At 35.3% G+C, this 23,444-nt stretch overlaps 2 protein-coding genes across 2 annotated transcripts; both read left to right on the top strand.

The window, feature by feature from the left end:
• Window positions 1-3,185: 3,185 nt before the first annotated feature.
• LOC149021849 (vacuolar protein sorting-associated protein 24 homolog 1-like) lies at window positions 3,186-8,992 on the top strand. Its single transcript, XM_089150025.1, has 6 exons — window positions 3,186-3,646; window positions 3,811-3,887; window positions 6,119-6,221; window positions 7,834-7,955; window positions 8,332-8,526; window positions 8,640-8,992. The coding sequence occupies exons 1-6, from the start codon at window positions 3,535-3,537 to the stop codon at window positions 8,718-8,720; spliced, it is 690 nt and encodes a 229-aa protein (XP_089006151.1). The 5' UTR covers window positions 3,186-3,534; the 3' UTR covers window positions 8,721-8,992.
• Window positions 8,993-18,301: 9,309 nt separating this feature from the next.
• SCPL49 (SERINE CARBOXYPEPTIDASE-LIKE 49) lies at window positions 18,302-22,656 on the top strand. The gene is made up of 9 exons (XM_089150024.1): window positions 18,302-18,699; window positions 18,999-19,167; window positions 19,573-19,692; window positions 20,845-20,988; window positions 21,070-21,220; window positions 21,489-21,577; window positions 21,704-21,962; window positions 22,077-22,210; window positions 22,319-22,656. The coding sequence occupies exons 1-9, from the start codon at window positions 18,395-18,397 to the stop codon at window positions 22,430-22,432; spliced, it is 1,485 nt and encodes a 494-aa protein (XP_089006150.1). The 5' UTR covers window positions 18,302-18,394; the 3' UTR covers window positions 22,433-22,656.
• Window positions 22,657-23,444: the final 788 nt, after the last annotated feature.

The following is a 23,444-nucleotide window of genomic DNA, read 5'->3' as shown; positions in this document are numbered from 1 at the left end:
ATCAGTTGTTGTCCTTCAATTCTAGACTTAAGACAGTAGGGTTATAAGCCTAAAACTGTTATCGTACTTTAAGATTCGACATCAAACAACAAAGTATTGAGCGTAGATTGTGGGAGACTTGAATGTTATGCACTAAATGTGTGACACAATCAAGATTTCAATCTCGAATATCCGTTTTATAGGTGAAAGCAACGGCTTTATATTGTCTACTGCTTTCCTAGAAAAGATTTTGTTACAGGCCCTACAATCCAGGTTACATCAGCTTGCTCAGGTCACTCTCTTTCTAGGAGCCAGATGTGCCTTTTTCTTTCCTCTCCTGTCATTGTATTTTTTTTTTTGGAATTAAAAAAAATAAAATTAAGAGATCAAAGTGCTTTTCAGATATTCCTCAATGTCCTTACTATTCTTTTTCTATTTTTGTTTTGGAAAAAAAACGTCCTTGCTATTCATAGAGCAGAAGGAGTTGAATATTTTGATAATCCTACCAGATTAGCTCGTTCTTTTATTCTCTCCATTAGATGGTCTGAACTTTACTTGATTTTGAATCATACTGAGAGATTTATTAGGAATTGTTGAAGAAAGAATTAGCGTTGAATGATTTTTTTCTAATTGTTTACATGTTTTACACAAAGATCGTTCATTTTTTCTAATCGCCAATTTTTCTGAAATTTCAATCTCCATTAAAAGGCTTCAGTTGTAGATACAATTGTTGTCATCATAAAATGGTGGGTAGAAGCAATGATTACCACCATAGTTTTGGGAAGGAAAGTATCAGAAAATCCAAAGTCAAACTTCCTACAAAAGTGAAACTTCAGAATTGAGATGAGCAACTATATTTTCCGAATGAAAAATCACGATGAACAAGATTGTTGGAGTATTTGAAGACTTGAAGTGACGTAAATATAGTAATGAATGGGAAGAAAGTCTGGACTTTTGGTAAGTCAAATGTTTAAACTAACTAAACTACATAAGACGGCACCCTCCTCTTTGCTATCGGTTTCAGTGGTCTTTATTGGTTGATTCAGAGATACTGGTTTCAGTTGTCTTTATCGGTTGATTCAAAGAAGGTAACACATTTGCGTGTTTAAAATGGGAAGGTCTTAGTTTATAAATTATGATGTATCAATTTTTATATATTGATTCAAATTTATATCATTTTACAAGGCTATTAAAGCTGAATCTTAAATTTTACTCCAACCTAGTACAGTATCATTTCAAGGTTACTATTTTTTTTTTTTTGGTAATTGAAAGGAATGCAGTAGTGAGCAGCTATTGCAATGCTCGGACTTTGTACGATAGCACTTCAAGGCTACTATTATTTCTTGGCACTAGTTAAAAGAGGGATGTAGTAGTGGCCCCGTCATCAGAGCACCACCGGAGGCCTAGTATAGGGATTTTTTATAGAGTGCGACCTACGCAAACATTAGCCCTGTGCACTACTAGCGCAAGCACTGGCCTCGTCAGCGGAACACCACCGGAGGCCTAGTATAGTCCATAGAAACCGGTAGAACTCATGCCCAGGCCAAAGAGCACACAATTGTCCAATGCAACAAACAGAGGAGTAGAGGAGATTCGAACTGGAACATGAGGTTTACCAAACCACTTGGGAGTGAGCTTGGGACCACTAGACCAGCAACATCCCCGGTGGTTACTATTTTTCATTAAAATCAAATTAAAAAAGGTATAAAACTTTTTACTTTTTCTTCTAAATGTGCTTAGAAGACAAGGAAAATTTTCCCATGTCAGCCCCTGAGTTATCTTTTAAAATTAATACTATTCATTGAGTTATTTAGTTTATCATTAAGACCCCCTATAGGGTGAAAATATTTAAAAGACAGTCTCTGCCATTAGAAAATCATAGTTAATCGAAGTAAGCAATTTTAATATTTCAAAAGGACAATAACAACCTTGAATGAAAAATCATAGCGGTGTAGGCTTTGAAAGCAACTCTCGATTATTAGATTGAGAGGACTTGTACACATTTACAAAACACACAAGAGCAAGGGAAAAAACTAATCCTCTCCAACTAGTTGTGGCTTTTTTTCCCTCCCAATTATAAATCCTCACAAGATTTGAGAAATATGATTCCTAAATAGTATTTTAATTTAAACTTAAAATGTGGTGGTAATATTGAAAATATACAAATAAAAATTAACTAAGACCAATGGTGTTTATAATAATAGATTTGACTAATATATTAGATAACTCAAAGAATGACATTAATATTATGGGATAACTCAAGGGAAACTGAAAATTTTCATAAACAAAACAAATCTAAATATATAGAAGAATTCTTTATCCAAAAACAATATAAAAGAACATGAACAGAACCCATTGATTCATGAACCAACCTTCAAACCTCATTGCTAAAGGTTGCAGGGGGTTCTTAGATAGCATTTTTTTACTCTTTCTTTCCTTTCCCAGAACGTTATTGAGCATCATAAGAGTTAAAAAGGAAAATTTCAATTTCCTCATGTATCATACCTATACTTATTGGTAATCTCCTAGAATTATTTTACCCAATCCTACCAAAATTTTTGAACTTCTATTGAACTTTTTACCAACCTTTTATTTAAATTACAATATTCTCACTGAAAGGAGATCATTTTATAAGTCTGTCTACTCAGATGTAATTCAATCAAAATAAAAACAAAAAGTTTCTCACAAATATACAATAGGATATATATATATATATATATTCCAAAGATTTAGAATAATAGGCCTGATACAGTAAATTGCATTATAAACTAGCACCTTATGTATGTAAAAAACATAACCCACTCCAAGAGTTTGCATTAATCAACCTTACTCTATCCTAGTGTTGAAAAAACTAGTTTTTTCCTCTTTAAATTGAAGACGGGCTAGGGCAGGTACATGCAAGGTTTAAAGTGTCGGTATCGAATATCGTATCAATTAAATGATTTTGAGAGACGTATTGTCCTGTATCGAGTATTGTATCGCTCTGATTAATGTATTTTAGTATAATTCAATGAAGAGACGCATCAAGATGTATTGGTTAGGTGGTCAAATATGGATATGTATTGACAAGTACGATATAGTCGTGGGATATTTAAACCTTAGGTACAGGTGTGATCAAATTTAAATTTGGACTTCTTTCATTTTTTTTTTTATTTTGTTACAAACTTCTTTAATTTTTAACAATTTTTGGATGATAAAAGGTAGATGACCAACTAGGTAGGCAACCATTATTATCATTTTCATTTTCATTTTCATTTTGGGAGGAGATTAAACTGAATATTGTGACTTTGTGAATGGATTGAGGATGCTTCCGTTACTGCCCTTCTTGATTAGGAATCCGACGCGTATGGTGAATGATTTCATCGTTGGCAACTCAAATTAATGTTTACAGGGTCCTTGATCTCTCTCAAGTCTGAACAGGAAAGAATCCAGGAAAGAAAGCTTCGGTTCTAAGCAATCTCATCGCAATTAAGTCGTCGTCGTCGTCGTCAACCTAATCATCTTCATCTTCTCTTCATTTTTTGTCTGGGTTTTGTTTTCTGATACTAGAACGAAATGGACAAAATGAAAAATCTGCTAAAACCCAAGGCAAATCCACAAGAGCAATTGAGAGATTGGCAGAGGCGTCTCAGGCAAGAGTGCCGCAGCATGGAACGCCAAATCCGAGGTTTTCTTTTTATTCCCGTCCTCTTTACCCGACTCCACTTTTCTACCTATCTTCCTAATTCTGGGAACCCTCCTCCATTTTAGTGTTAGATTTCTTCTTTATTTAGTTATTTATTTTGTTCCTTTTGGGTTCGTAACTCAACTTTTATCTCCCACTCCCCCTAGATGTGCAGAGAGAACAGAAAATTGTAGAGAAAGCGATTAGAGAAGCTGCCAAGAGAAACGACATGGTCTCAGCAAAGGTAGAATTTTAACAATGCAACTCTGGATTTTTCATGATAATACCCTTCATCTTGTTTTGCCTATTTTTATTTTCGTTTGGATATAAAATAGTTGGAAGTAAATTAAAAAATAAAAATAAAAATAAAAATAGTTGAGTTAAATTATTCCTTAAAGATTTTTTTTTTCTTTTTGCAGTTTTAGGAATCAAATAATTGGCCCTGCCATAGAACTGAACATCCAACTGTTTAATTTTTATCAGTACATCTGCAGGATAAGTTATATTTTCTATTTATTTCTGACCCCTTAATGTCCATAGTCCAAACAAATGGAGGTTCTACATCATTTTTCCTTCTTTTTCTTTTATAAAATTTTTTAGGAGGAAATTTAGTATCGATAGATGTGATTATATTAAGGATCAACACTTCTTGATTTAGTATCAATGAATAAAAGATAGAACTGGAAGTTAAATTTTGGTTGCTAGGATCAAACTAAAATTTCAGAATGGAAGTGAATGACTTTGATCTCCGTTGTTGCTAAACTTATGAATCTACTTCTTGCAACCGGGAACCAGCTTCAGCTATACAGATGGCTGGCAACTGTCTTCTTGGAAGGATGGACCATTGGCTGCAGAGGGTTACAGCTGCCTTCATCCCGGTAGCTAAACTTGTTATCATTTAGAACCAGGGAATGCCATTGTGGAGTCAAATGGTGGCTGAGAAAAAGAAATTCACCATGAGGGGGGGGGGGGGTGAACGGGAAAATCGGCATCTCTATGTATCAATTAGTTGACAGAGTGGTTTCCATAGGGAACAAATTGGATTGTCTTCAGTCCTCGTTTGCTTGGTTTCTAGCTGCTGTTGAAGCTGAAAGACACACCACTGTTGAGGATGGAAACCAGAACACAAGCTACTTGCCCTGGTTCAGTAGTTTAGGGATCACCAAGGTTTCCAACTATAATGTCTGAGAACATTTTGTTTTCTAATATGCATATTCAGCAAAAAGGATTTCCTTTTGGTGGGAATCATGCTTTTGGTAAATAAGCACAAACACTTGTGCGTGGTCTTTGCAAGTAGGAACTGCAATGATTGAACAGTTACAAACTTTTAGAGGCTTGAATATATGGAATCGATTTCCCACAGGATCGTGGATCCATGGTTTAGAGGGTTCCTTGTGGCATGGGCTGACAGAAATACTCAAGTTGCTGTACACAAAATGCTAAAGCAAAAGGATCAAAACAGTTATACTGGAAGGACTAGCTAGCAGAATCATCATATTTGCTCAGTATATCAAAACTACTTTTTACCATCAGGTTCCCACCCATTTGACTACAAGAGAAGGCTCAAGCATTAGCTCAGAAAATAGACGAGTTATAGCATGGATATTGAATGATCCACTGAAGATAAAAGTATTTGTCGTGTTCTATAAGCAGCAGAGAAATGAGACTGTTTTATTCAACAACGTAAGTAAAATACAACCATGCTTCAATGATGTCTTAGTGTACCCCATCCCCAAGCCCCCCCACATCCCCCAATACTTTAGAACCTTTACATCAAATCTAGAAGTCAATAGAAGCCATTCATACAGTTAGTATACAGTAATGCGTCCCAGCTGGAAGACAAACTATTCCCATATGTGATAACAAAATCTTTACAAGCCAAACATCTTGGAACACCCTTCTATTTCTTCCTTCCATATAGCCCCATGCCCCCTGCATCTTGAAGCAAATTGTATGAAGTATTCCTATTATTTTTAGGGGGATCTGATACAGGTCTGCTGGCACCACAACTATATGGTGTACGAGCCCCTATTTGTCATATGGTCCCTTATGGCTGACTCACCCTTCCCTTTTTACATAAGCAGTGTTATGGTATTCCAACTGTGTATTGTTGAAACAAAGGGAAATTGCTAGAAAAAATGCAACCTGTTGTACAATTCTGAAGCATTTGCAAAATGGGAACTGTGCTACACAAGTTGGACACACAATTGGATTAGAGCCTATTTTGAAACTTCACTGGCATATGGAATCTTCTTGTTGTTCAACCATTTGCATGTGTGGTTAGCATCCCTGATGGTGGTGACGTGGTGTTGGGGTTCAGAAGCCTGAACTTGCCATCAATGCTGCTGGAGCTGGGTCCATTTTGCTTCATCATCATCATTATTTATTACCATTTTATATTGTATTCATTGCAACTCAATAGTGAGTACTTCCTTTATGATTTTCTCTTAGATTTTTTATTATTTGTAATGTTAGGCACTTGCTATGGAGATTGTGAGATCAAAAAGAGCTGTAAACCGACTTCATGAGAACAAGGCACAACTTAATTCAATCTCAATGCATCTTGGAGAAACTGTTGGTATGGGAATTTAAACATTGAAATATAATTTTACTCAAATTTTGATTTGAATTGAATATGTTGTAGCATCAATAAGAATTGGTATCTTAAACTTTTCTTTTCCAGAGCAGAAAATTGCAGTATTTTTATGTAGATTGATTGGGCATTCTGGGTCCTAGTTTGTCAAAAAAAAAAATTTCCCCTTGGGAGGGACGGGTTGTTAAGAGTTGTCTCAAAGGTTTTTCTTGTCAGGGGTTCCTATATAGTTTTTGAAAATGGAAGTGGCTTACGTATCTGTTGCTTTTCCAACAAAAGCAATGGTATTATTTTCCTCCAATATGGAGGATTGTAATAATTTGAATAACTTGAACCTTTGGCTGGTTAATCATTGGAGTGCGAGATCAAACATGGAAAATTAGGACATGGCAAAGTTTCTGGCACACCCAGTTTGAATAGTTTGCTCATGAAAAGAGAGGTTAAAAAGTTAATAGAACAATGAACTTTAAATAGAAGAATTCCATATGATGCTCCATTTTCTGTGATTTTGACTGCTAACTGGAGATTATTATCATTAGTATAATTTATTTATTGTTCTTGATGGTTCACCATTTTGCATTCAGTCAAAGAGATTGATTGTCAGCTTTTATCAGCTTATTCAGTTTGATTAGTGGTCAATTATTTATACTTGTCATGCTTAAAACATATGTGGTATTCAACCTTTGATTTAACCATCAACAACCTAGATACAGATTACTTGAGGTGCATGAATAACTTGTCCTTATTCCAGTTTTGGTTTTTATTATGGAAATATGCGCTTAAAAAAAATGCTGCAATCATTGTTTGAGAAAAATGATTTTTAGCTATCATAAGAGCTGCATGCAAAGAACTAAGTTGCTGATAAAAGCTTAAGTCTTCATTTCTCTATGATTTTATGCACCGAACACCATGTTCATACATAGACAGCCAATAAGCCGGGAGTATTCTCTCACAGGTAGGATTGAAAAAAGCAATTGGGTTTGGTGGGTGTTACCTACATGTGTGCACAGAACCCTGCTTATTAAATTCAGACGTCCTCTAGCCTGTAACAATCCGTCAAGCAAACAAGGAAATCTTCAATTTGATTACTTAACCAGGGAGTTTCTTAGGTTCTTTGTCCATGCCAATCATCTCACCTAATTGTAACCCTATAACGATAGGGTTGCAAGCAGGTTGGGTCGAGTCAGGTGATGGCCGTTCCCTATTTATTTGTGGTTTAAATAGAATTTCTAATTGCACCTACTGTTTGTTGCATGTGTTACCAATATGTATTATGAAACCTAATAAAGAACCACAATAGAAGTGCATACACAGTGCGTGGGGCTTCTGCTACTGCAGGGTCTGAGTAGGGTTCATAAAGTGCGTATGCGAACCCGGCGCTACGCCAACCTGGTTAATCAGCCTAGGTTATAACTATTATATACCTATTAATGGAACTCCATATGTATGTGCGACTGGGAGTTAAACAAATGGGTAGAACTCCTTGTCTTACTCTGGCCATTTATTTATGCAATATTTTCATCCTAATGAGAGGAGCTTTTTGGGGTTTTATGAATTTGTTGATACATTTAAGCTTTTTTTCTTGGTTGAACTGCAGCAATTGCTCGAACAGTTGGTCATATATCAAAGAGTGCTGAGGTCATGAAGATTGTCAATAACCTCATGAAGGCTCCTGAGATGGCTGCTACAATGCAAGAATTCAACAAAGAAATGACCAAGGTTGTTTTTTCTTCTCTTAATTTGCTCCAGTTTCTTAACCACTGATCTTTCTATAATTTATTCAGAAATTGAACGTCCTAACCACATGTAAATCCCTCCTTTTAATACTTGATGTTGCATTGTATTGCCTTGGCTTCTTCATCCACCATTCATTCTTTCAATTTTAAGTGAATGTTAATCTGAAAAACGTTTATTAGTAAACTTGTACCTTTTATATGGATCAAAGTGACAAGGAATTCCACTATTATTTAGGGGTCCTGTTTGCCCTTGTCAATATCAAGTTAAGAGCACTCCATTTTGAAGAGAGGTTGAAATATTTAGTACCGGATCATGGTTGTTGGCTTAAACTATTTGCTTGTCTACATGTGTCTTGTAGGCTGGTGTAATTGAAGAGATGGTGAATGATGCTGTTGACTCGGCTTTAGATTCAGAAGACATAGAAGAAGAGACAGAAGAAGAAGTTGATAAGGTTTTGACTGCACTTGCTGGTGAAACTTCTGCACAGCTCCCTGAAGCTGTAAGGAGGGAGAGAATAAGGCAACCTGCACAGACAGCAAAAACTGCACAGGAGGTACAAGTGTCAAATTGTAATGCAGATTCAGTTCTAGTTTCTCTTTCTTGTGGTCACCCTTTGACTTAACAATGGAACAAACTGTTTTTTTTTTTTTCTTTTCGATTTTGCAGGAAGAAGCTATAGTTGAGGGTGTTGATGATGAGCAAGAATTAGAAGAGATTAGGGAAAGGCTTGCCAGAGTTAGATCATAAAATGTTTTTGTCTTCCACTCTTTCCTCTACCTAGAGGTAGGAAAATGTGCCTGTATTATATCAACATAGGTTCAGCACTTTGGTATGTTCCTGCGGGAAGGTGATGTGGCTTCATCCCTTGATATGCTAGGGTGCTATCCCACTGACATCTGAATAACAAAGAGAATGAAATGTGATGATTCCTCATTATGATTTGCTTTCTTATAATTTTACAAGTAACTGCTTTTCAAGACTGGGACCAATTTGATTTCCCCTCACTATCTGAAACTTGGGTCTTGCATGAGAAAGTCCAATTGATCAGTCACATTTTCAATTAACACTGGTTCTTGCTAGTTGATTTCTAACTAAATTAGACCGAATAGATGGAGACTGACCTAATCCAAGTTATAAGTGTCAAGGTTTTTTCTCCATCCAATTTTGAGATTTAGGTTGTAATGCTGCAGTCAATGTTGAGTGTTCATGGATCAACTATGATATTATTGCTTGCCCAGGAAAGGGTTTCGTGGTCTGTGATCATTGTGCAAAGATTATACCTCTGATATGGTTCGAAATCTCGTCTCGTCTTGGTCGAGACACTAAGATAGCCGTCGGGATTTTCATTGTATCAGGTTTCCGCTCATGTTTTTGTGAGTTTTAAGTAGTTTTTTGGTGTAATTTTTTGTGTACACAATGTTGCCAACTCAGAGCTGTTCTAGTGGTTAACACAATGTTGCCAACGCAGAGCTGTTCTAGTGGTTGACACCAACACCTCTTAGTGTCGAATCGTGGTTCGACTCTCGCTGATGCATATTAATATCAAAAAAAAAAAAAAAAAAAAATTAACACAACGACAATGCTATTTTTTCACTAAAGCCTAACATAAACTGGTCTTTTGAATTTGTACATATTCAACTTTTGCAGAAGATGAAACTGGATCATATATTTTCAAAAATCTAAAGATGACATGAAACTTTCATTACGAGACAAAAATAAATATTAAGAAATAGTTAAAACTTAGTTAAAATTTATAAATTACAAATTACAATTTGCAATCACAGTCTCTTGGTAACTCTTCAAATATAATGGAATGTTGAATTTTTGTTGAAATTCAATCAATTGATTCAATTTCATTTGGAACTATGTCTTTGTCTCGGTGCTTGAGGCAAGCAAAATTAGTACCATGGCCTCTAACATGAGTCATCAACGAAATTTCTAAGTTCTGTTGGTTTAATTCCATTCTACAGTCATCTAACATGATGTACATTGGGATACCTTGGGTGGAACATGCATGAGGACATTATTTTTTCCTAGTCAAGTAAATTAATTTTTACTTCAATTTTCATTCAAGATATTAAGAAATTAATGTTTTCAATGATTCATAAGTTTTTACAAAATTATTCTTGTAGTGAGTCATATTTTATTGTGTTTTTATTTTAATTCTATATGACACCACAAAACCATTTTAGTATTTTATTTAATTTTTTCGTAAAATCTAACATCACCAAAATGTGAGCGCCACATTTCTGGTTTTTCACTCTTGATTATTTGAAGTCCAAGTTGTACCCAAATAAATGAAGAAATTGGTTTGTTGAATATGTTTATGCCTTCTTGTTGAATGTCAACAAATGTATATAATATTTTCTTTTAGATAATATTATTGATAAAATTAAGAAAAATAAATAAAATTAAATGGTAAACGTGAATAGAATAAGAAATTTGACATATGACCAATCGAAAATATCCACCAACTAATCAGCCAGTAGTTTGATTACATCAACCCTAATTCAACTCAAGTGGAGAGATTATTTTGTATACAATTTACAATGTGACATAATATAGAAAAATAAAATAAAATACAAACTTAGGAAAAGGATTTTGTGCATGGTTGTATATGTTGTAAGATTATGTTTTAACCATTGAATGAAGATGAAAAGTCATGTATTGTACAAAGTCTAAACCTTATAGTTTCATTTTATTTGTTAACAAACTAATATTTCTTGATATCAACTAGCAAAGGTGAAGATATCCTTTTAATCTTTTCGAGGGATATGACTGGATATATATATTTTTATAGATGTGAGAGCCTTCTTTATAGGATGTTTTTGGAGTCCGTTCTAATTTTAATTTTTAAAAAAATATTTTTGGCATCTATTTTAAATATTATTTTTGTTTAAAATAATAGAAAAACCTTTAAAATCTATAATAGACATTTTTGGGTCAAAAACTCATTCTATTCATTTTTGCGTGAGTCACCCAAAATCCTTTTTATGAAAACTTTTTGTTGTGTCTTCATTTTCTCACTTTCAAATCCTTATATGATATGTTCTCAATTATTATTATATTATTATTTTTCATTTTATCACACTAAATATATTTTTCATTCCATAATTTAATCTATTAAAAAATTATGAAACCATTTTTCATTTTTGACTGAAAATGAATTAGTATATTCATTTCTTTTAAATAGACAAAATAGAGAATAAAAATAAAAAATAAAATAAAATAAAAGCCCAAAAAACTCAACTTTCTAATTCTATATTTAGGGGGTTTCAGTTGATTTTTGCATAATACCTATCTTCCTTGTAAGTTTTGAATTCTGAGCCGAAACTGTTTAGGTTTAAATACATTATTAACCAACTAATAATGGTTTGGTTTTGGTTTTGGTTTTGAAAACTGATGACAAATAATAATCAGTTCGATTCAAGTTTGAACCGGTCAACTGTTGGTTCAGATCAATTAAATTTGGTTAATTGTTTAATCAATTAAATTCGACTAACAGTTCCACTATAGAACCCGAATTAAGAAGAATTAATAAACAAGAAATTGAGATTAGTGTGGATGTAATTGTTTATTAAAGTTGACTCCAAAGTTTTAATTGTATAGCATATGGTCACATGAGAACCAAAAGATAATTTCTCTAATACATCCTATCCTTCCGATAAATCCTCTCCAATGAGACTAGGAGCATCTGATGACTAAGTTATGTTGCGCATATCTTAACATTCACTACAATATAAACACCACACCAACTTATTGGAGAGGATCCGATGACTAAGCTATGTTGCGTATGCTACGAGATAGGTGTCACACCACTATAACATAAGATATTTGAAAGATCCGTGTCGCATTTATTTATTTATTTTTCATTAAAAATAATGATTATCAAGCATCTTTAGGTTTACGTGTATTAGTTAGGTCATCAATTTTAACCATTCTTTTATTTGTTCACTTAATATTTTTAAATTTCTTGATAACTACACCCGGTTTAACTCCAATCACCTATCTTAAACATGGTTCTTAATGTGAGATTAGCATATAATAATTTTTTTTAAAGAATAATAGAGTGAGTGGGGCTCAAGTAGTAGAAAGGACGTGGTGTAGAGACTCTTCTCTTATTTAATTGAGATTCTGACGATTTTTACTGGTTTATCACATCTGCATCTAAGCCATGGTTCAAGGATTGGGAAATGCATTTGTTAAAGATTAGACTTAGAGCAATTTGGATTGGCATCTCTGTAACCAATCCCAGTTTTAAAATGTACAATTCTAGGTTATTTTTATTTTTATTTAAAAAAAAAGAGGTTGGTGGATATTCAAATCTGAGATTTTAATTAGTTTTTTCTTTTGTTAAATTACTGAGATTCTAATAAAGTTGATATCATCCAGTTTGATCCAACCGTGGACTGGAATCTATTCCCTGTACAGATTAAGAATATAAAAAAATAAAAAATAAAAAAAAAATCCATCATTTTTTTATTTATAATAAATTCGATCTCCTCTCTCATTTAATTCCATGGAATGGATTTAGTTGACTAAGTAAGAGTAACATGTCACCAGTAAGATATCAAGAGTCTGAATCTCCTTGAGGTTGTGATATAAGTTAGATCCAAATTTAGAGGAGAAGGAAAAGAGACAACAAGATTTTAAGCGATTCGAACTTTCCTTGTAAGAAGAGACTATTTCACAATTAAATCTCTATTCAACTTAATTTATTGGGATTGGTTTATCTGTTTTAAATAAATGATTATATATAATGGAGGAGCAGCCATTAATATGGCAACTACAATCATCATATAATATAATCAAATATTCTATAGTGGGTCTTTCCTCAACATGGTAATTAACATGGTAATTATAGTCATTATGTGATAAAGCCAAATTTCTAACAGCTGGCCTTTCCTCAACACTCCCCTCCAAGTTAGGGCAAAGATGTCTTTTGAGGTCAACTTTGACAATAAACTTTGAAATGCACTTGTTGACAAGGGTTTAGCAATTATATCAGCAAATTGATCTTTACTTTTAATGTAGGGAATTTCAATAGTCTTGTCTTGCACCTTCTCACGAACAAAGTGGCAGTCAATTTCCATATGCTTTGTCCTTTCGTGGAAGACCTGGTTTGAGGCAATGTGAGTGACCGCCTAATTATCAGAAAATAGCTCCATAGGAAGATGCAAATCTTTCATTCCAAAATTCATCAGTAATTTCTTAATCCAAACCAGCTTACTAGTTGTTGAAGCCATTGACCTATATTCAGCTTCAGTGTTAAAGCGAGCGACAACTTCTTTATTTATTTATTTATTTTTTAATTTTTTATTTCAAGTGGCTAGATTGCCTTCTACAAAGATACAAAAAATCCAGTAGTTGATCTCTTATCTTTAAGATTTTTGGCCCAATCGGCATCGACATATCCAATAATGCTAGTTTGTCCATTTTTCCTTATCAAGATACCTCTTCCTGTAGATGAGTCTATCCGGATAAGAAGCTGTAAAAGCTCTAACTACTTTTAGTAATCTATATTTTCTTATGATAAAAAAAAAAAAAATACCTCTTCCTGTTGGAAATATATTACCATAGGGCAATCGTAAAAGATAAATAAAGCAAAATTAGAAAAACTTATCTTGATTCAAATGGCATGAATGATCTCTTTGTTGAAAGCATTGTAATATACATCAAGTGACACACCAAAGATGACGGAGTTGAAACGTGCCGATAGTAGTCGGCACTTTTTTTAAGGTATTTAAATGTCCCGAATAATGCACATGGGTCAATAATGCATTTTCACCCCAAGATCAGTAAACCCCTCCATTGCGTAGACGATGCTATATTCGCCAATTCGCTTTCTATGACACAACTTAAAGAAAATCAATGCTTCTCAAAAATGTTTGTGCGCGATAAAAACAAAACATCTCCCACCTTTATATAGAAGAGTAAGAGACACCACCAAAGGTTGTCTCCTAAATAACAAACCTCTCCCCTTAAGGCGTGTTTGTTAGCAAAGACACCTATTAGCCATTTAGGTGTCTTTTAAGAAAATATCCAATCTTAGGAAAATAAATTGTTTGAATTTTTAAATAAAATTATGAAAATTACAACACTTCCAGGAAAGATTTTAAATATTTGAGTATATGAATTGCAAGATCCATATGGCCTTTGGTTGGAGTGTATATAAACTAACTCACATAACTAACTGGCGAATGTAATAAAGTGTTGTGATAGTCAGATCGATAAGACGTCTTACTAGCCTTTGAAATATTCCCATATCCTTCAAAGGAGTATCATTCTTGTTGAATGTGTGCTTAAAATCTACAGGAGACTTTGTTGGCTTGGTTCCTCTAGAAGGATGGGTGGCCATTAACTGTGATGGGTTGGTCAGTGTTGAGCATGAGGGGCATGACACAATTGGTAGAAATTGTTAAGGGGAAGTTCTGTTTGCAATTGCTGCTGGATGTGTTAGAAACAACATTTTACGTATAGAACTCAAAGCTATTCATGTTGGTGTATGTGTAGCTCAACAAGGTGGTTTTTGCAACATCGAGGTCCATAGTGACTCGTTTCAAGCCATTAACCATAACAATTGCTCTTTTACGATTCCGTGGAGAGTGCGTGATCTGTTAGAGGAAATCTGGTCATTCGGTGATACCTTTCACTGTTGTGAATTTGTCCATCATATGCGCCAGATTAAGACTCATGTAACCTTGGATTTTGAGGTTTCCTATTTGCCCGATCGAATTAGTGAAATAACTTTGGCTGATTGTAATGGTCATATTTATTATCTTATGTAAGTTTGGTCAGTTAAGTATATAATATTTATTTCTATAATACAAGCGCCTTTTTACTGGAAAAATAAATCTCATAGCTTCAACCATGAGGGGTGATTCGGCTAACAGAAGACTAACACTTCCATACAGGAGTTTAGAGTTCGAATTCCCCCGAACCAAGGGAGATGCTCTGTTTATATTAATTATATAAAAACTCCTCAAAGATGTAGTTGAAGTACATATAAACTGACCTGGATTAAAAAAATCTATAGCTTATAGTTCTATTCCCCAATGTGACTTTATGGAGGCGATAAAAGGTACTGGTTCTTCATGGGCATGGCAAAGTATTATTATAGGGAGAGATATCCTTAGATTGCGTCTCATTAGCTTGGTTGGCAATGGCGAAAAAACCCAGATCTAGGACTCAAACTGGATACCAGGATTACCAAACTTTCGGATCTCTTCTTCTAAGCCTAGAGGGTGCTCTCTTCAGATGGTCTCCGATCTCATAGGCCAGCTTCAATGTCTTGGAATAGAACTATTTTACAACAGTTATTTACAGATCAGGAAGTGAAAGCAATTCTAAATATTCAGCTTGGCCAAATACCATTGGAGGACTCTATAATCTGGGGTGGTGCATCTACTGGAGTCTTCTCTGTTAAGTCAGGATACCATGTTCGGCCACACATGGGATGAAGTCCTACCCGATGCATGGAAAAGAATTTGGAAAGCATAGTGCTATCTTAAAATTCATATTTTTTTTGTAGAAAGTTGAGAATCAAGCTTCCCTCATCTTGGGCCGCGGGGGGGGGGGGGGGGGGGCGAAGAATAAAATCGCCTCCGGGAAGCACTATGCTTATTTTGTAGGGTCCATTATTGATAATAATTTTTTTGACAAATATGGGATAAAATTAAAAAAAAAAAAAAAAAAACCCACCCCGAAAGTCATACACAAACCAATTTCTTTGTTAGTAGATGCAAACCAATAGTAGTTTTACCTTACTACTTAGACATTTTTTCACGATAAAATCAATACAAAATTGTAAAAGAAATAAAGAAACAAATAGTATAAAATCAATAAAAAAAAAATAGAAATCGATAAATAAATTGAGAAAGAGAAAGAAAACCTATTTGTGGAGAAGATTTTTTGACAATTTTTCCCTTAACCCATACTTATAGAAAGGGAAGAGAATAAATAGAAAGAGAATATGCAAAGAGGGAGGTGGGGGGTTTTTTATTGGAATTTTCCCAAAATTTTTTTAATTCCCCCCCCCAAAAAAAAAAAAAAAAAAAAAAAAAAAGGTTTTTTTCCCAAAAAAAAAAAAAAAAAAAAAAAAAAAAAAAAAAACCCCCCCCCCCCCCCCCCCCCCCCGGAGAATCTACAAGTTAGACACATAAGAGGTGACCCTACATGTAGAAGATGCGGCTATGAAGTGGAATCTATTGACCACATCTTGTTTGCTTGTGATTTCTCTCGAGCATATGGTTCGGTATGGGGCTCTTGGCTTGATCGAATCACAAACCCCAAGATCGTTGATCAGTATCATCAATAATGGGTAGAAATGGCAATTTCTTGATTCAAGGGTAAGCAAAGAGGCTCTCAGCTTTTTCTTCTTTACATGTTGGTTCATTTGGTTGGCTAGAAATGACCTTCTTTTTAATGGGAAATGCTGGCAGCTTGAGCAAATTGTGAAGAGATCATGGAAAGCCTACCATGAATTTGGATGCTCTTGAGCTCCTGCTATTGATGATAGCTCTAGGACAACTAGGATCTGGACTCCTCCTTCGGCTCCCTATCTTAACGGGGAATTCGACTTCTCCTATTCTCCAACCGAAGATGTTGCAGGTCTTGGTTTTGTTGTGAGAGATAGCAGAGGCCATTGTATTCATGCATGCTCGATCCATAGCTCGGTTTCATCCATTCTTACTGGAGAATCCTTAGCTCTCAGGGAAGCTTTGTCATGGGTTGCGCAGGTTGGTCTTTGAGTGTGATTCCATCACCTTGTGTCATGCTGTTGCTGATCCTTTCTTTCCCTTTGAGCTAGATGTTATGCGTGTGGTCGAAGACATTAGGTTGATGCTCTCTTTCGAACCTTTGTGGTTGGTTCATTATGTTTCTAGGTGGGCTAACTCAGTAGCCGATACCCTAGCTAGGAAGGCCCGATCCGTGGCAAGTAGGACTGTCTGGTCTAATTCCGTTCCTTGGCTTCTTGAAACTTGTAATCAACACGTCTTGGGCTTTTCTTGCCCAGCTTCTATTTAAAAATCCGTTTGCACCAAAAAAAAAAAAAAAAATCTAAGACAAAAAAAACATCCCATACCTTCACCCCACCCCTTTCCATTGGAGTTATGGAGCCTAGTCCTTCTGCCTAATTGATGATGACTAGCAAAAATCCTCCTTTCTTTTCATAATTTATTTCGGAATTGATGCTTGACGTCTTCAACTTTGGTTGGATATTGCTTCTCTTCGTGTGCTGATGAAAATAGAAACACTTATAAGAAAAGCGTGAGAAAGGGTGCAATAGCACCTAACAGTCTTAATACAACTTCAATTAAAAGATATATACTTTAAAATAACCGATACGTTAATTCAACCGACATGTATCGCATCTATGGTTATTTCAGTCACTTAAATTGAAAAAAGTTCACTATTTATATACTCATACATACATACATACAATAAATGAATGAAAATATGATTCAACTCATTATGGCTCAAATCTATATTACCTTCTTTAATTTTCTTCCCCATTTATGCTTTGCTTCAAACATGTTACTAAAGGGAGTTTAGACACATTGGCCGGTGTAATCAAAGGGAATTTAGTAAATCATGCAGATGTCATTAGAAACGACAAGGATTCTTTTAAAGAAGAAAAGCATTTTACATAAAGGAATTTAGACGCATTGGATTCTTAGAACAAATCAAGCAAAAGTCGAAAATGAAAAGACTCGAACAAATATTAGTGATTCAATCCACCTTTTGAGATCAATTATATATATATATATATATATATATATATAGCTGCCAACGATCGAGATTTCAATCTCAACCATTCGCAATAAGTACTGTGCATTACGCAACATTCAAGTCTCGACAACATATATATCCTTTCTTGGATACATCCACAGCCACTGTCCAACCAAGAACTTAGAGATTCTTTTACCATAGAAAGCAAAAGAAGCAAGTAATAAAGGAACTTGCAACGCAAGCACGGTTCAGGAACCAAACTCCTTTTTCCTCTCTTGCACGTCCCGTCTCTCTTTCTTTACAAATTTATTTTCTCAGTGGACCCCACATCTCTTCACTTTCAGTTTAATTTTTAAAGGTGCAAAGTCGTTGAGGAAGCAAGACCTTCCTTGTCTTTGCTTAATATTGTTTTTCTTTTTCCATTTTGCTATTAAATATATTTTGTTTTTCAGACAAGTATTAAAATAAAATTAAAAAAATGAAAAACAAATAAAAAATAAAATGGAGAAATAATAGGTTCAGAATTAAAGAAAGAACAGGTCACACTCAAGAGCATCTGTTACTTCTCTGTCTCTGTGTATATATAAGTCTTCTCCACCACTCCAACTAACCGTTCCGAATCTCCCACATTTAAAGAGTAGTGGAGATTAGAGAAAATACATAGAAAGCGTTGGCTCCAAATCGAAGCAATGTGGAAAAACGTTCTTCTTCTCTCTTTTCTTGCTCTCCTTTACCCCTTCCCTTCTTCTGCAACTCTCAACCTTGATGACCTTGGCAATTTCCCCACTGTCCAAGCTGAAAAGCTAATCCGACAGTTGAATCTCATTCCCAAGGACGCCCTTTACATCCCCCATGAACCTTCCGTTCCTCCCACTCCCAAGATCGTCGAGAGAAGCTTCAGGTTACCTTATCTTGCTGATTCTTCTGAGGTATCCGTCGAAGACCTCGGTCACTATGCCGGATACTACCAGCTTAAGCATTCCTATGCAGCCAGGTATTTCCCCAAACAAGACAGACCCATGGCTGCTGCTGCTACTAAATGTTTAATGCTAATTACTCACCTTCGGTTATCAAAGGAGCCTGTTATCTATTGGGTTGTTCTTATTTTAGTTTCTACCCGTTTTACTTCTATATTGATTAGTTTTGTTTTTTAATTTATGTTCTGGAACTGAAACTAGATTTGGAAATAGAGCAGATTACTATGTTTACGAAATTCTGATGGTTTAGATTCAGTTGACCTGGTTTTAATTTCCAAGTAATTCATTCTGTTCTGTGTTGTCTGCTTTTTATTAGGCTGTTCTACTTCTTCTTTGAATCGCGGAACAGCAAGAAAGATCCTGTTGTTATTTGGTTGACCGGAGGTCCAGGATGCAGCAGTGAATTGGCTGTTTTCTATGAAAATGGCCCTTTCTCCATTGCAAACAATATGTCTCTTGTATGGAACGAGTATGGCTGGGACAAGGTATTTCTCGTAACTTTTTGTCTTCAAATTAGTTAGATTATTCTTCCTTCTTATTCTACATTTTATCTTGGTTTAGAGCCTGCTCATATTTAGTTTGGTTTTTATATAGTAGTTTATTTTCTTAGCATATCTGTTTTCTTCGGTAGAATCCATTTTGGGAAGGGATATTGGAACTTAACATTATAAAAGGTTGCTGACTATCAAGTTGTAAAAGTTACGTTTGAAAATTGAATCCCCAAATGGAAACTCTTATTTAGTTCAAATATTCAACTTTCTACATTTTCTGTTTTGATTCATTTGGGTCTGGTCACCAGTTTCATTGAACCTGTCATATACAAATAGAAAGAATTGGTACTGTTTAAAGATTGTGATCTTTATAGTATAATTTTTTATGTTATTTTTCAGGTATCAAACCTCATTTACGTTGACCAGCCTACTGGAACTGGTTTCAGTTATAGTTCTGATAAGCGCGACATTCGTCATAATGAAGAGGGCGTTAGCAATGATCTATATGACTTCTTGCAGGTCAGTTTGGTTTGTCTTATACGTAGTAGTTCAAATGTGCTAGCATTTGGTACAGAGTGTGTAACCCTTCTGTGAACCATTGGTAGCATATACAAGAGTAATAAAAATTTCTATTGTGTTAATCTGTTAGTAGAGTCATCATTTAACAAATATTTTTAAATGATCAATAAATAGGTGAGCTGAGCTTCATGTCATGCTTATGGTTTATAGTAGTTCTCCTTTCCTTTGAAATGGTGTTGTTAACTACTTTTTTCCCATCTATACTTCGAGACTGAATAGTCTTAAAATTCTCTATGCAAGGAGAGGTTGGGATGTGTTGAGGGAGAAAACATTCTTCAGTTACAAAATATCACACCATATGTTATAACACTCATCTTCCCTAATCAGCTGTTTGTTGAGTTTTGTCCTTTATATACACTGATCAAAAGTGGATGAGTTTTGTTTAAACTCAGTTAAGTTCCATGTCGTTTACCCCAAAAAAAAGAAGAAAAAGTTAGTAAGTTCCACGTTTCAGAACACTACTTTTCGTGGTTAGAATTCAAAATCATTTCTTGAAAGCCAGGATTGGATCTAAAACTTACTGTCAGGTCTTGAATAGTTTGTCATGAGTCAATCAAACAGAGCTGGAACTAGATCTGTGTGTGCAATGTGAAGAATAACCAAATAGCAATATAAAATGGGAAATTTTTGTATTTCACTTTCTTACCCTGTCTTTTGATAAGTTCAGATTTATTTACTTTCATGCTGGATCATTGAAATGGTTCATCTCCTTATCTTTTTGGAGGAGTAACTCATATAGCCTTGTCATCTGTTGAATCAGATTATTTCACTTTTTTCACCCTGCCTCTTGGTTAAGATTTGTTTACTTTCATGCTGAATCCTTGAAATGTTCCATTTCATTCTCTTTGGAAATGTAAACTCATAGAGCCTTGTTGAATCAGATCCTAGCCTTAAAGGCTAAGCACTACCTAATTGAATATTTCAGTTGTGTTTAAAAGCACATCTGCACCTTCTCCATGCCCCCCTGCCCCACCCCCAAAAAGGGTGGGGTGGGGCTGGTTATAATAGAGGAAAGTAACAACAATAAGAGTGGACTCTGTTAGATGGTCAGTATCTCTTAACTTAATAATATGGGTTTTGACTTGTGTATAGGCATTTTTCACCGAGCATCCTGAATACGTGAACAATGATTTCTTCATTACTGGAGAATCATATGCTGGGCACTACATTCCTGCTTTTGCCTCTCGAGTTCACCAAGGGAACAAAGCTAAAGAGGGCATTCCTATAAACTTCAAGGTACACTTTAGCTTGTTTTGGAGTTAAATTTGGCCCATCATGTTTGTTTTTCTGGACTGAGGTGGGAAAATCTTTAAACAGGGATTTGCCATTGGCAATGGACTGACAGATCCTGCAATCCAGTACCAAGCATATACAGACTACGCACTGGACAATGGACTAATTAAGCAATCTGACTACACGAATATTAACAAATTGCTTCCAGCTTGTGAAGCAGCAATAAAACTTTGTGGTAATTCTTCTTATTTCTTCAACCCCGCCTGTAGTTGTCGCTAGTTGTATTTACATTATCATGAAATGCTATATTTGTTTCTGCTGTTGTTGGTTATCTCCAACAGCTAGATTAATTTTGTATATGAACAAGATTCAAGGGACAGGAGGATCTGTAATCTTAGATTAGTAGATTCGTTTATGAACATAGGAGATGTTGCAATTCTCAATGTTTTCTTGCCTGCTAGGAGTGATCCTCCTTGGTGTAATTGTGTTTATTTTTGTTTCAGGTACCGATGGTAATACTGCATGCATGGCGTCATATTATATTTGCACTAATATATTCAATAAGATCATGGATATTGTTGGTAACATCAATGTAAGCGTTTTGTCTGCCTTTTTTGTCCATCAGTTTGTGGGTTGGTGTTGGAAACATTAGACTTATTTTAACCAAGAATATGTGTATTTTCTTAGCAAAGCATTCTGAAATGTCTTTTTTCTACAGTATTATGATTACAGAAAGCAGTGCGAGGGGGACCTTTGCTATGATTTTTCAAACATGGAGAAATTTTTAGCTGACAAATCTGTTAAGGAAGCTCTTGGAGTTGGGGACATCGAATTTGTTTCATGTAGTCCTACTGTTTACCAGGCCATGGTTATGGACTGGATGAGGAATCTTGAGGTTGGTATACCAACTCTTCTTGAGGATGGCATCAAGTTGATGATATATGCAGGGGAGTATGATATCATTTGCAACTGGCTTGGTAAGTTTCTCTGCTTTGTTTATTAGCCCCTATTCTTGCACCAATTTGAGTACTAAATCCTTAAAACATGCTTTGCTTCAGATTATGAATGAGCCTATTTTTTCTTCTCTTCAGGTAACTCGAGGTGGGTTCATGCTATGGAATGGTCTGGTCAGAAAAAGTTCGGGGCTGCTCCTACTGTTCCGTTTAAGGTTGATGGTACAGAAAAAGGACAAATGAAAAACTATGGTCCCCTAACTTTCATGAAGGTCCTATTACCTACTTCATCGTCTCATATTACTACTGGAAATTCTCTCCATAAAAAAATTACTTCTGTTAACTGTTCTTTGCTAATTAAGTTTGGTTGCTGATAATAGGTCCATAATGCTGGTCATATGGTCCCAATGGATCAGCCTAAAGCTTCTTTGGAGATGCTGAAGAGATGGACCCAAGGCAAACTTGCAGAAGAAGGTCAGGCAGCTGACATGTGATAGCTCAGTCATTGGCTCATTGCCATACAAATATGGTTTCAGATTTTAGATTTGATGCTTATGGGCGAAACTGTTAAACCATCTCTGTAGTTTTTATCCACACAATATCTGGCTTTCTTTGGAGGTGCTTTTTATTATTTCCCTTTCATTCTGGTTTTAAACTTCCCAAGATGAAATGTTATAAATACAGACGCACATCATCATCAATTAAATATTTCCTGTAATTCTGGTTTTAAACTTCTAATCATGGTATTTCACATGCAACTATGATGCAAGTGAGCGAGAGAGTTAAAGTATCCATTTGAATCTAAAGATAAGAAATAGTACCGAAAAGAAACTGGAAGAGCCAAGCGTCATGACCCTTCGGCTTCTCTAGCGTCCAGATTCCAGTTGTGCTACTGTTGCTGAGAAAGAAAGCTCAGATCTTGACGTTTATTAGGAAATTAATATAGCTGACCCTCGTAAACCCACGTTCAATTTTTTGGGTTTCCGGTTTCTGCGCTTCGATTTGCAGAGAAAATTTGGACTTGAGGTTTTGATTAGATGAAGGGTTTAAGGGTTTACTTGCCCTTCCTGAGTTCCAGGTTTCTGTTTTTCACTCATCAAAAACCATAATTTAGTTTAAGTTTGTCTCTCTCGACGTTGGCATCTTTGATTGCAGCTTTTTACGTGGCAAGTGCCATTACATTTCCAGCAGAATACAACATTAGCCTTCAGAGTCGGCCATTAACGTTGGGCTAAGACAATAACAGTGGTTGATGCTTGCCGCGGAAAAGCTTCTCCTTGCGAACCAGTTACCGGTTTCAGTCATAGAATCATGCAAATCAATCAAAGAAGCACTCCAGGTTCACGCCCAAATCATCTTAAATGGGTTCAGTCACCACGGATTTACCCTCAGCAGACTCATATCCTTTTTCTCCCTATCGGGTTCTCGAGAGGGCATTCATCATTCTCGAATTCTTTTCTCCCAGATCGATCGACCCAACCTCTTCATTTGGAACACAGTGATCAG

The sequence above is a fragment of the Hakea prostrata genome, chromosome 3, assembly GCF_041222555.1.
Source record: "Hakea prostrata isolate BN-2017 chromosome 3, UWA_Hpros_2, whole genome shotgun sequence".
Classification (NCBI taxonomy): Eukaryota; Viridiplantae; Streptophyta; class Magnoliopsida; order Proteales; family Proteaceae; genus Hakea; species Hakea prostrata.
This window is presented reverse-complemented; position numbering and strand designations above follow the sequence as displayed.

Excerpts from the sequence above, each read along its gene's own strand:
- SCPL49 (XM_089150024.1), top strand. The coding sequence starts at position 18,395 with ATGTGGAAAAACGTTCTTCTTCTCTCTTTTCTTGCTCTCCTTTACCCC. Across the intron at positions 19,693-20,844 it reads ATCTATATGACTTCTTGCAG|GCATTTTTCACCGAGCATCC; the intron begins GTCAGTTTGGTT and ends ACTTGTGTATAG. Across the intron at positions 22,211-22,318 it reads GTCCCCTAACTTTCATGAAG|GTCCATAATGCTGGTCATAT; the intron begins GTCCTATTACCT and ends TGCTGATAATAG.
- LOC149021849 (XM_089150025.1), top strand. The coding sequence starts at position 3,535 with ATGGACAAAATGAAAAATCTGCTAAAACCCAAGGCAAATCCACAAGAG. Across the intron at positions 3,647-3,810 it reads CATGGAACGCCAAATCCGAG|ATGTGCAGAGAGAACAGAAA; the intron begins GTTTTCTTTTTA and ends CACTCCCCCTAG. Across the intron at positions 3,888-6,118 it reads ACGACATGGTCTCAGCAAAG|GCACTTGCTATGGAGATTGT; the intron begins GTAGAATTTTAA and ends TTGTAATGTTAG.